At 36.8% G+C, this 13794-nt stretch overlaps 2 protein-coding genes across 2 annotated transcripts in view; one reads left to right on the top strand and one right to left on the bottom strand.

Annotated features, from left to right (window-relative positions):
• The window catches only part of TBCK (TBC1 domain containing kinase), a 212855-nt gene extending 210082 nt beyond the window's left edge, over positions 1-2773 (bottom strand). Inside the window, exon 1 of the mRNA XM_069593562.1 lies at positions 2446-2773. The gene's annotated coding sequence lies outside the window, so the exon portion shown is untranslated. The remainder of the gene's footprint in view (positions 1-2445) is intronic.
• Positions 2360-13794, top strand: part of AIMP1 (aminoacyl tRNA synthetase complex interacting multifunctional protein 1) — a 30858-nt gene continuing 19423 nt past the window's right edge. Inside the window, exons 1-2 of the mRNA XM_069593565.1 lie at positions 2360-3075; positions 11784-11917. Of these exons, the coding sequence (XP_069449666.1) occupies positions 3074-3075; positions 11784-11917 (136 nt within the window). The 5' untranslated portion in view covers positions 2360-3073. The remainder of the gene's footprint in view (positions 3076-11783; positions 11918-13794) is intronic.

Raw genomic sequence — 13794 nt, 5'->3', positions numbered from 1 at the left:
AAGCAACTTCACTTTCACTTTTCACTGTCATGCATTGGAGAAGGAAATGGCAACCCGCTCCAGTGTTCTTGCCTGGAGAATCCCAGTGACGGAGGAGCCTGTTGGGCTGCCGTCTATGGGGTCACGCAGAGTCGCACATGACTGAAGTGACTTAGCAGCTACCAAAACAGGAGAAGACCAAGTAGTAAAAGACATTGTACCTTATCGTACCTTTGCACAATACTGTAACATTGTACCTTACTCAAGATTTCAAGGAATATAATCCCATATAGAAGCTGTCAAAAGGACCAGAAAGCAATCTGTTCAAATCAAACAGAAAGTAATGGGGCTCCAAGGGAAATGTCTTCAAGCAGAGAAATGGCAGGGAGGAGGTTCTCATACACAGAATAAGAGGACTTGGTGAATAAAGCACATGAATCTTTTCCCTCAAAGAAAGTACAAAGTCCTCTCTGAAAGTGAGGAGGGTCAAAAACTATATAATTAGTGTATAATTCAAAAAATTAAGCACACTTAACTATGACATAATTTTTGTTACTGCAGAGGAGGAAACAACAATCCATTTGACATTAATATTACAAATCTCATTAGTGTGGTACATAGGTTATGAAATTAAACACCTGGAAGAAAATGTATAATGGCATATTTCTTGGCTATGCACTGAAGTTTATTTACAAAACCATAATATTGTAACGTTTTACTAGTTTTTATACACATAAACAAAGCAAAAAACAATTGGAGTTAAGAAATATACTGTAACTATTAATAACATTGTCAGTGTATAAGGAAAAGTCCATCTACTGAAAGGCAGGAGTGGATGTGGTTTCTGCCATTTAAAGGTAGAGTCACTACTTTCCTTGCTTTACTAAATAAGGAGCCAAATATATGTATTTTCAAAAGTTGATGTGAAAAAATAAAGTCTACGTATTATTTAGAATTATGAAATTAACCAGTATTAAAACTAAAAATTGTGATAACCACTCAAAAATTTGTAGAAGAGAGGTAGTGAATGGTGTGGGCTATCTTAAGAAGTCAATTAAAAAAAAAAAAGAGTTCGAAGTTTAACATATTATTCAACATCCATACCTAAAATTAGAAAAGATTAAATGTGGTTATCTTTGAATGAACAGGACTGAGGGCAGGAAGGAAGACACTGAGCTGCTGCGTTTTATTATTACTATGCCTTTTGATTTTCAATTAGACACACCTATCACTTAGACAACTAAAGATCAAGTCACCAAATAAAATGCAAATAATTCAAAACTATAAAACACTAGTTAGCACAAGCCATTTCATCAACGTTCTGCTTCAACTACGTCTTAAGTTGCTGCTGTTGCTGCTGCTGCCGCTGCTAAGTCGCTTCTCTGTGCGACTCCATAGAAGGCAGCCCATCAGGCTCCACCGTCACTGGGATTCTCCAGGCAAGAACACTGGAGTGGGTTGCCATTTCCTTCTCCAATGCATGAAAGTGAAAAGTGAAAGTGAAGTTGCTCAGTCGTGTCCGACTCTTAGAGACCCCATGGACTGCAGCCTACCAGGCTCCTCCGTCCATGGGATTTTCCAGGCAAGAGTACTGGAGTAGGGTGCCATTGCCTTCTCCGACGTCTTAAGTTGGGTATACATAAAAAGGTTCACATTCAACAAATACACTCACATAGATTTCCTCACACTTGGTAAGTGGAAGAAAGTCAGTGGGGAGGAAAAAATACCTGAGATGAGAAATTAGTTGAGAGAGAGAGAGGAAAAAAAAACAATATAAGAAGCTCGATCTGAACATTCATTCATTCACCAAATATCCTTAAGTTCCTATTTTAAGTCAGCCGCTTTTCCAGCTTCTGCCCCACCAGTGAACAAACACGACAATATTTGCCCTCAAAGAACTTGAAGCAGAAATGCATCATAGGCAAAAAAGGTCAAAAATTGGGCAAAAGATGCTAATTTCATTATAAATAAAACAGTTTACACATTTTTAATGGGTTAATAACACTAGTCCATTTACTTTATATATACTTTTCCTCAGCCCAAACAAAAACAGGGACAAGAGTCCTTGAAAAGCAACCAGACAACTTTTACATTCTTCCACTTCACAAATGAATGTCGCATTTCGATAACTAAGCCTTTGAAAACAAGAAACAAACCAAAGCAAGAGTTCGAATCTACGTTGACTAGCGGAGAGAGTCGAATCCACATTCTCTAAGCTCCTCTTTCAACCTTCCTTTGGAACAGCCAGGCAGCAGTCCCTTTTAAAAAAAATGCCTACAGTTCTCAAAGGACTCAGTTGAGTAGGGAGAAGGAGGGCTGTAGGTGGGGATTGGAAACTGATCAGTAGCCAAAAGCAGCACCGGTGACCTCTTTCAACCATAGCGGGAAGTGAGGGGTCACTCGCTGCATCTGCCCGCCTCTACCTCCCGTCTCAACCACTCATAAAAAACTGGGAAACCCAAATACCTGTCTCTGGGTCTGAGGGCGCAGGCAGACAGAAAGACAAGTGGATAGAGCTGCTACACAGGGCCCCAGAGTTGTCGCTGTGGCTGCTGTTGCCGCTATTGCTTAGGGCAGCAGGCCGCGCACTGCAGGTACTTCTACAAAAGAGGCTGCTCCTGGAGCTCCAGGAGCTCCAAGACTGCCCTCTGCCCGCGAGCGAAGTTAGCGGGGGTTGCCAGCTCGGAATCCCGCCAGGAGCGCGAGCCCGGCGCTCTCCGCTGACAGCTCCCAGCTCTCCCAGCTACCCGCAGCTCGGCCCTTTCCTTTGACATCACAGATTCTGCGACGGCATTCTAAAGAAAGACCCCGGCGTGTGGCATCTTGCCTCTTGCCCAACCTGGCGAGAAAATGTAGCGACCGAGGAAGAGATGCAGGATGATTGGCGTTATTAACTGAGGGAATGGACGACAGGAGATGTGGTGTGGCTGCGCACAGAAAAGCGGGGGACAGAGAATTTGGAGTGGACTCTGTAGACCGCTCGGGCGTTTAGCGAGGACACCTTATTGGGTCCTTTCTCACTTCCTTCGTGAGGCGGAGGCGCTCCTTACCTGCTCCCGGCAGAAGCTGCTGAGGTGCTTCAGTCCACCGATACATGTGAGTGTTGTCCGCAGAAGGTCCGGGGGAGGACGGATTGCGATCGTAGGAGTCCCCTTTCCCTTACTGGCCTTCGGGAGATAGGACCTGGCCTGCGGGTGCTAGTGGGAAGCCCGCGCGCAGCAGCGCGGATCTAGGCCTGAGGAAATATGGAAGAGCTTGGGACCTCTTGAAGGAGCCAAGTTTGAAAAATGGGACGCGGGGCCAAGGGAAAGGATGTTACTAGAAAAAGTATATACACAAACATATTTACTTTTGTGCGTGTGAGAGAGCACTGCGTGCAGTGATGGGAATTCGCTCTTTGCGCAGGTAGTTATTCGACGTCCACCATGTTCCAGGCACCGTTTTAGGCGTTGGTTAAAAGGAATGAGTAAAACAGATAAAAATTCCTTTCTCCCGTAGTTCATGTTTTATTGAGGAAGACACATATTAAACAGAGTTTAAAACATTATCGTGTCTTAGGTTTTAGTGAGTGCTGAAAAGAAAAGTAGTAAAGCGGGGAAGGGGGATATGGCTTGAAATTTTAGTGTGGCCATTGAAGTTCGCACTGAAAAGGTCACTCTCAAGTAGAGGTGACAGAAACAAGAGAGTTAGCTGTAAGAGTAATTTGGGAAGGGGCTTCCCTAGTGGTTCAGTGGTAAAGAATCCATCTGCCAATGCAGGGTACACAGATTCAGTTCCTGGTCCAGAAAGATCACTTGGAAAAGGAAATGGGAGATTATTCCGGTATTCTTGCCTGAAAATCCCCATGGACAGAGAAGCCTGACGGGCTACAGTCCATAGGGTCACATAGAGTCAGACGGGACTTGGTGACTGAACAACCACCATATTTTGCGGTACTAGAGTCAAGCTGAGGGATCAAACACTGCGAAAGCCATCAGACAGAAACTCGCTTGAACAACAAGGAAGCCTGTAGGTCAGAGTTGAGTGAAGGAGTTAGAGCTGGAGAAAGAATCAGAGAGCAGGAACAGGTCCTGAAGGATCTTGAAGGGCATTTAGGTCACTTCACTAGCAGTGAATTCACTAGCAGTGAAGTGTTACATCCTGACTGCCTTTTTGAAAGGATCTCTCTGGCTGCTGTCCAGAATAGACTGGAGAGAATAGGGTGAAAGACCAGGTTGGAGACGTGTGCGCAAATTCTGGCAAGTTACGGTGGTGGCTTAAATAGGGGTGGTAAGAAATGGCCAGTGAGACTTTCAGTCCTCATAATGTAGTTATGCAAGAATTTTAATGGATGATGAATTAATCTTTTTTAATTTTGTTTGGGGAACACTTTAAAATAACTCCTAGTGTGAGGTTAGGAGTATCAAACACAAGTTAAAATCATGGCTTTACTATTTAATATTTGAATGGTGTTAGAAAAGCAGAGACATTACTTTGCTGACTAAGGTCCGTCTAGTCAAGGCTATGGTTTTTCCAGTAGTCATGTATGGATGTGAGAGTTAGACTGTGAAGAAGGCTGAGCGTCGAAGAATTGATGCTTTTGAAGTATAGTGTTGGAGAAGACTCTTGAGAGTTCCTTGGACTGCAAGGAGATCCAACCAGTCCATTCTGAAGGAGATCAGCCCTGGGATTTCTTTGGAAGGAATGATGCTAAAGCTGAAACTCCAGTACTTTGGCCACCTCATGCGAAGAGTTGACTCGTTGGAAAAGACTTTAATGTTGGGAGGGATTGGGGGCAGGAGGAGAAGGGGACAACAGAGGATGAGATGGCTGGATGGCATCACTGACTCGATGGACGTGAATCTGAGTGAACTCCGGAAGATGGTGATGGACAGGGAGGCCTGGCGTGCTGGGATTCATGGGGTCACAAAGAGTCGGACACGACTGAGCTGCTGAACTGAACTGAACTGAGACAAGTCACATAATTTCCCTTGAGTTTATAAACTGGTTGTAAAGATTAAATGACAGTGTATGTAGTATGCCAGGCCCATTAAAATAGTGGCTACTATTAATTAACTGTGTTCTTAGATTAGAAATGGAAAAAAAAAAAAAAAAAAACAGTGGTGAGTGCACCTGTAAGGTAAAGGTTTGGTTAAATCTTGTTGGGAAAAATCATACCAGATAAAAGATTACCTTGTTTGGTAGAGGGTCTTGGGAAACCAGGACATATCCCTTTTAAATTTTTTTATATATGTCACTGGACAAAAGGCTTTTCTGTGTTAATGGCCATAGTGTTTGAGATACATGGACTGTTTTCTCTTAGCCATACTCTCATAGCCATCCCTTAAGCCCTGCAGCATCCCATGTCCTCATTCATAAAGGGGAAGAAAGCTCTGGTGAGTAAAGACAAACAAGAATAAATACAAATTTCCAGTTGTAAAATGATTGTCACAGGGATGTAATGTACACCATAGTGACTATGGTTAATAATAGTTTTGCATGTTAGAAGACAGGAGACTGAATCTTGATGGTTCTCATCATAAGAAAAATAATTATAACTATGTATGGTAAACGATGTTAACCGGATTATTGTGGTGATCACCTTGCAACCCAATCAAAAAATGGGCAGAATATCTAATAGACATTTCTCCAGAGCAGACATACAGATGGCCAAAAGGCACATGAAAAATGCTCAACATCGCTAATTATTAGAGAAATGCAAATCAAAACTATAGTGAGTTATCACCTTACATCAATCAGAATGGCCATCATCAAAAAAATCTATAAATTATCAATGCTGTAGAGGGTGTGGAGAAAAGGAAAACCTCCTGCAGTGTTAGTGGGAATGTAAATTGGTACAGCCACTATGAAGAACAGTATGGAGATTCTTTAAAAAACAAATTAGACCTACCATATGATCCTGCAATCCCAGTCCTGGGAAGATAGCTAAAGAAAATTATAATTCGAAAAGATACACACACCCCAGTGTTTACCTAAGCATTATTTACTATAGCCAAGACGTGGAAGCACCTTAAATGTCCATCAAAGAGATGAGTGGATAAAGAAGATATGGTGTGTATAGACACACATTTGTGTGCACACACACATATCCACAATGAAATACTATTCAGCCGTAAAAAAGAATGAAATAATGCCATGTGTAGCATGATGGATGAACCTGGAGATTATCATACTAAGTGAAGTGAAGTCAGAGAGAGAATGACAAATATCATACAATATCACTTATATGTAAAATCTAAAAATGAACTTATTTACCAAACAGAAACAGACAGATGTAGAAAGCAAACTTATAGTCAACAAAGGGGAAAGATGAGGCAGGGGAGTGTAAATTAGGAATTTGGGAGTAACTTACACTCACTGCTTTATATAAAATGGGTTAAGTAACATGGGCCTACTGTATAGCAGAGGGAACTATGCTCAGTATTTTGTAACAACCTATATGGGAAAAGAATCTGAATAAGAAAATATGTGTGTGTGTATATGTGTATATCTGAATTACTTTGCTGTGCACCTGCAACTAACACAACGTTGTAAATCAGCTATACTTGAGTAATACAGTCACAGCTAATGAATGAGTGGCAGAGCTGAAATTTGAATTCATCCCCTGATCACATACTTGAAAGCAAGAAACAGTAAATTCAAAGCAGGTATTTCAGTACATAATACAGGATGTGACTAAATGTAAGAAAGCATTAGATCAATTAGATCAGTTAAATCAGCGATGGCTTTTTCCTTAATTACTGGAGCTGTTACACAATTGACGACATCTTATATTTGATGAGATACAATGCTTAGAGTGTCTAAGGAGAATATAAATTTTTAGTTAATTGCAATTCTGAGACAGCAAAATCAGATATTTTGAGAAATAGAGAATCACTTCCAAATTTTTGTGGAGTTCTCTATGCTATAAAGTAGAAATGAAAATCTGTAGTTAAAACTGCCATTTCAAAGCAACTGTTTGATTGGTTCCTAACATTGAGAGACTGGGGTAGAAGATTTGTTAATTTTTAAAATACTGGCAATTTAAAATCAGAATGAGGAAGACTACTGAAAGATTGCTGAAGTAAAGGGAAGCCATTTAGTAATGATAGGGCTCTCAGGGACTTCCCTGATGGTACAGTGATTAAGGCTTCGCCTTCCAATGCAGAGTATGAGTTTGATCCCTAGTCAGAAAGCTATGATCCCAAATGCCTTGTGGCCAAAAAAACACATAAAATACTGGCATTATGGTAACAAATTCAATTAAAAAAATTTAATGGTCCATTAAAAAAAATCTTAAAAAAAGAAATGATAGGAATCTCAGAAATAATTTTTTATGTAAGTGTTTTAATGATTAAGATACAGTCTAAATTCATGTGTTTCATAAAATCAGCTTCACCTGGTTTTATCATTAGTGGCATCTTACAGCAGCATTTTAGGTTTGATGAAATATGGTGGTTATGTTGAAAAAAACAACGTGAAAGGGCAGAGTAACTTAGTTAATACTTTACAAAGTTTTTTATCATAGAATGTTTATTTTTTAAAATTTAGTAGAGGAAAAAGGGGAAAAAAGCTTTGACTCCTACTGTCCAAATACAGTTAACATACTGGATATACTGTTTTCTTCTCTGTAAATGTTTTAGATTTGTAATTACTGTGCATGCAGTTAAGTATTATATCTATTTTAATCACATAATCTTTTTTTTTTTTTTTTTTGGTGCAGAGTAAGTCAGCATTCCCAAACTGTTGTAGGAAATTTTTGTTCAAGTAAATTTTAATAGCTTTTCATTGGTTAGCATTCCATGGCAAAATACTTCGGGAAGTGCGTCATAATCATATCCTTTATTGATATTATAGCTTGGGCATTAAAGGAGCTAACTCCAGAATCAGACAGACCTAAGTTTTAATCCTCATTTACAAACTAGCCACATGACCTGAGGCAAATTAATTTTAAGTCAAATTTTCTTCTGTATATAATGGAGATAATAGCTGTATTTGTAGCTGATGTATGCACAGCATTTAGCCAGCCCATGATAAATGCTCTGCAGAAGTTACCTATTATTAACTTTATCATCTTGAGAAATCCTCTATGTATTAGCATATTAAAAGCTCTGAAGAGACTAAGCAGGCCTAAAATTTTGAAATCCAATGGACACTCAATGTAAAATTGAACCCTGTGCAGCAGTCAGCACAGGGTAGTGAAATGAGCACCGGCTTGAATGATAAACATTTGTCTGAACTTAAAGCAGTGACCTTAAGCTAGCATTGTTGCCATAAACATGAAAGTGGAAAGTGGAAGTGTTAGTTGCTCAGTGGTGTTTGACTCTTTGCAACCCCATGAGCTGTAGCCCACCAGACTCCTCTGTCCGTTCTCCAGGCAAGAATACTGGAGTGGGTAGCCAGTCGCTTCTTTAACCGGTACCTGAAGAAAACCGAGATGGCTTCATCCACAGTTATTTTATATATGAATGGTTGAATAGGATCCTTCTGTATTCTCAGTATTTTAAGATTTCATAGCTGACATAAGTGTTTTCCAGTAACATTTCTGTCTGTTGCTAATACTGTTTCTTTTTTCTTTCTTATTTCTCCTGTTTATCCACTTAGTAGTTAGAAAATTCATTTTTACTGAAAGTTTCAGGTAGCTCATGTTTCTAGGTCCTGGATTTTACCAATTTAAAACTAGACCTTAATTTAAGCAAGTATTTTTACACTTACGGCTAAGGATATACATTATACTTATTTTTATAATATGTTAACTAAATTAATATAATTAAATATATTAGTTATCTTTATATGGATAGTATATTAGTATCCTGCAGTATTTAAAGTATAAGAAAAGCTGGGTGGTGTTTTACCTGTTCGTATTTGAGTGAGAGATACATACATTTTATTGAGAAAAAACTTATAAAAATATTTAAAGTTTACTTATAAAATAAAGTTTACTTATAAAAATGTTTAAAGCTGATTGTTAAACCATTTTCTACCAAGTGAATTATTAACTATTCTTAACAAGCTGTAATTTTTTTCCTGTTTTTGGTCATGTCCGACTCTTTGCGACTCCATGGACTGTAGCCTATCAGGCTCCTCCATCCATGGAATTTTCCAGGCAAGAGTGCTAGAGCGGACTGCCATTTCCTTCTCCAGGGGATCTTCCCCACCCAGGAATTGAACCCGGGTCTCCCGCATTGCAGGCAGACGCTTTACCGTCTGAGCCACCAGGGAAGCCTAATAATATATTGGTTTCCCTGAAATGGCTACTCTTTTCACTTTATATATCCTAACCCCTCACCATTAGTTAACAAGGATTTTGAGGATTATTCTGTCATCTCCCTTTATCACATTGTTTCCTCTTATGTGTACATGTATTTATATGTTTAACTTAATTGTGTTTCTGTGTTTTGAAACATGGCATTCTCTCTTCCTAAACAGCCTGTGTTTCAATACGTATCACAAAAGTTATATTTTACTTAACTCATAACTATGTTTTCCAGGTAGTTAATAGATTTATTTCAGGATAATTATAGATCTTTTTTGCTTGTAGACTAGGATTTATTACTTGTATTTTGTGAATTATTTTTAGTCTTAGTTTTGAAGCTGTTTTAGGGCACATGTTTCATATTTGGTTTTTTAAGCAACTTGATGTATTTGTGAGATGGCTTTAAGGAACTACTGTTCAATTTATGAGACCTGTTTTACACTTAAATCTATTTATTTCATATCTGTTAAGAGAAGTTTACTAGGGTTTTTTCTAATATGTATCACTAATTTCACATTCATCTTAGTATCACTCATCAAATATTTCATTGGTAGGTAAGCAAACGGAGAAGGCAATGGCACCCCACTCCAGTACTCTTGCCTGGAAAATCCCATGGACGGAGGAGCCTGGTGGGCTACAGTCCATGGGGTCGCTAAGAGTCGGACACGACTGAGCGACTTCACTTTCACTTTTCACTCTCATGCACTAGAGAAGGAAATAGCAGCCCACTCCAGTGTTCTTGCCTTGAGAATCCCAGGGACGGGGGAGCCTGGTGGGCTGCCGTCTATGGGGTCGCATAGAGTCGGACACGACTGAAGTGACTTAGCAGCAGCAGCAGCAGCAGCAGCAGCAGCAGCAGCAGCAGCAGCAGGGAAGCAAAAGTTACAACTTACGCCAAACAATTTAGGCCAAATCTGTTAGCGATAGCTGTATTTCGCCTATTGAAATATATAATATTTGGTCACTACTTATGTTAAACTGAAATAGACATCAAACTAAAAGAATGCTGTAACTGGGATACTAAAGGTTAAAAAAAAATAACTTTTTTACTTTAAATTTTCATCATATGTCCATGTATTTTTCTCTAAAATTCTGGCTTTAACATTTGAGGAGCAATAGCAGGGTTATTGTGTATTCACTTTTGGTTAAAAATTGGCAGAATTTAAGAAGTTATATCTTCATTTTCACTCTTGTACATTTTTTTCCCTCTATTTTTTTAAGCTATTAAGTAATAGTCCTTTATAGTCCATGGAGCAGTTTAGTGTGGCTTTTCCAGATTAACCACCTTTGCCCCATTTATAGTTTCTTCATTACTAACAACTTTATTTTTATAAGGTTTTTTAAAACTTCTTCTGTATCATACATTGTCACTGTTAGCATAAAGATTTTTGAGGGTTGGTTTTCTTTTTATAAAAAGTAAACATCTCAGTATTCTTTGCCTAATAATTTGAAATTTTAAAACAATCATATTATTTGTCCACTGTTAGCCAGTTTTTTAATAAAACTTCACCGCTGTGTATCATTTATTTTAAATAAGAACTGTTTCAGCAATGTTTGTGTCATACTTTGAAGTGTAAACTGATGCTAAATTAAGTAAAAAGCAATTCTTAGTATTGTTAATGATTAACCTTTTGTCATTGTGACTGTTTTAATATTTGGCAGTATAAACTTCATGAACTTGGCTTCAAAAGTTTGAACTTTCGAACATGATGAATTAATCCCAGAATTTTGCTTATATTTACAATATCTGCATACTGATAGGATGTCTTCTAATTTCTATGAATTATTATAAAATTAAAATTCTATTTTTTTCTACAAAAGGAAATAGAATTATATGATATACAGACTTCTATATATGTCACGTCAGTGTATGTATATATAATATATATTATGTTAGAGTATATTATATAGAATTTGAATATATTCGAATGTCAGGGTGTCTATATATGTATAGAATTCTTTATGTCTGTATATAAAGAATTCTGCAGAATTTTCTCTATATATAATATATATACACTGACATTATATCTCAGTATCTATATGATTAATATTGATATTTCCTAATTGTTGATCTTTTTCTTTTAATATTGTCTTTCCTAATTTACATGTTCTTCCTTACATGTAAGTTTGTACATAATTAAATAGACAGTAGAAATACCCAATACATGAAAGAAACATATAAAGAAAAGATTCAGTAATTGTCTTTACTTTGGAACTCAGGTATAGTACTCAGTTATCTCTTAGTTAAGGTTGTTATTAGTCTGTCTCTTAGTGTTCCTTTCTTATGTCATAATATTCTGCAGTATTTAAAGCTTGCTTTAAAACTTTAACCTGAAATACGATTAAATATCGTATTTTCTGCTTTTGGGAAAAAATGAAATTTTCTTTTCCAATCAGAGTGAGGAATTAATCTGTTAACATTTCTGCTGCTTAATTGATTTGTTTTTCTAATATATGGTTCTATTGCAGTAGAAATGTTTTTCCTTTCAGACTGCTTGTTCATGGTGTCCTGTACAATAAACTTACTTATTCTACAGTATAATGTATCACTTTCATTTTTTTCTCTTAGGATTTTCTGCCGTTTCTTGGCAAAAATGGCAACTGGTGATGCTGTTCTGAAGAGATTGGAGCAGAAGGGTGCAGAAGCAGATCAAATTATTGAATATCTTAAGCAGCAAGTTGCTCTTCTTAAGGAGAAAGCAAGTAAGAAAATTTGAAAATTTGTAAGTTTTCTAGGGAGATACTTAAAATGAATTCATATGGTGATGACAAAAAAAAAATGTGTTTACCACAGACAGTATTACTTCACAGTCTTGATGATGACTTCTGTATTCCTTTAATGTTGCAATTATGAGTGAAGAAATATTCTGGGATTAAGATAAGTTAGAATTGTGGTGTATGGTGAACACGTAATAGAGAAAACAATGTGTTAATTCAAGACTAATAAAGAAAAATTAATATTTAAAATAAGTTGGTATAGAGTTAAGAGACTAAAAATGAAGAAAGCTGGGTAAAATCAAATAGAAACTCAAATATCTCCTTTAACTTCATATAAAAGAAAAATCTTTACTTTCACATTGCTCTCTTTTTGGGTATTTTCTGAAATGGTTTTTACAGTTTTTTCCAGTACTTATGTTTTACCTCAAAATTGCTATGATGCATTCACAAAAATATCAAATCTAAATTTCTGCTTCTAGAATTTAGGTTATTTTTTGTATATGTTATTTCTCAATAGCCAATGGTAATGCTATGAAAATTCCAAAATCTTTTACCATCACTTATTTGAATAAATGCTTTTGTCTGCTACATAAAACTGAGTAACTCACAGAATCCTACATTTACTATCTAAAAAATTTTCCCTTTATCAAATTTTTCTTCTTTTTAAATAGTGTTTTAATTATTTTTGTAATGTTTTATATTCTTACTGTTTTTCTTACAATTTAAAAAGGATTTTTCTTATTATTTAAAAAAAAATTCTAACACTTCTTTCCATTAGAAAGATGAACAGATTATAGAGATGTATGTAATATAGAAGAGAATTAAAAAGGAAGTAATTTATGGAGAGTAGTACTGGACTATACTGCTTGACACGAGAGTATCACATGCTATGTGATTTGCATACATGGAATTAGCAGAAATGCAGCAGGCATAGGACAGAGTGATATAATAGTATGCCTTTGTGTTGGCAACCCAGATACCAAAATCAGCTTTGAGTCATGTTTTTGATTTACTCAAAATGATGAATGATGTTTCTTTAGATAGAACTCTTGAACAAAACAAAGTACAGTTCACGCTTGATTTGCATGGTACTTGATTCCTAGAAAATTCAGAGTATAATGAAAATGTTAAAAAAATGTTTAAATGTAAAAAATAACTAGAATCTAGGCCCAAATAATAAACAGGATTTCACCTGTGCATCTGTACAATGTCAGTGCAAAATCCTGCAGGATATGAGACAGTTCTTCATTTCACAGGAATATCTAACCTATTGCAGAACATCTGAAATCCCTGACCTCTGCCCTCCAAATGCCAGTACTGACTCCCATTATTCATGACAGCCAAAAATTCCCTTACAGATTTTCAAAGTACCCCCTAGAGAGTGGTACCAACCCCAATGAGAATCTTTGTCTTTGATATTTTGTATACCCTATTGCTCACCTTTAACACACTATGTTGAGCAAATCATTTCATTTAATGTTTGACCAGCTCTATTTTTGAGACATTAGGAATTAGAGAGTTTTCATTTCCCTTTACAAGATACTGATTAAAAAGGAAGAAATGACAACAATTTTTTATTGTTTGGTATCATTATTAGATCTTAGACTTTGAAAAAAGTTTAATGTATCTGATATTTGTCTCTCAGTTAACCTGTTAATAACACTGAACGAGGTTCTTACACTGTCATAGCATTTTTATAAAAGCTAGGAAAATGATTGATAAACAAAACCTCTTCTGTTTTTACTTCAAGATTTTCTCCCTTTGTCTTTTAAAATATCATGTTGTTTAATAAATATTAAACTGATACAAGGGAACTGGTGAAACATTTGGTTCTAGCTTTGTTTATACTGGCTATGTTTTTA

Source organism: Ovis canadensis, chromosome 6 (genome assembly GCF_042477335.2).
Source record: "Ovis canadensis isolate MfBH-ARS-UI-01 breed Bighorn chromosome 6, ARS-UI_OviCan_v2, whole genome shotgun sequence".
NCBI lineage: Eukaryota > Metazoa > Chordata > Mammalia > Artiodactyla > Bovidae > Ovis > Ovis canadensis.
This window is presented reverse-complemented; position numbering and strand designations above follow the sequence as displayed.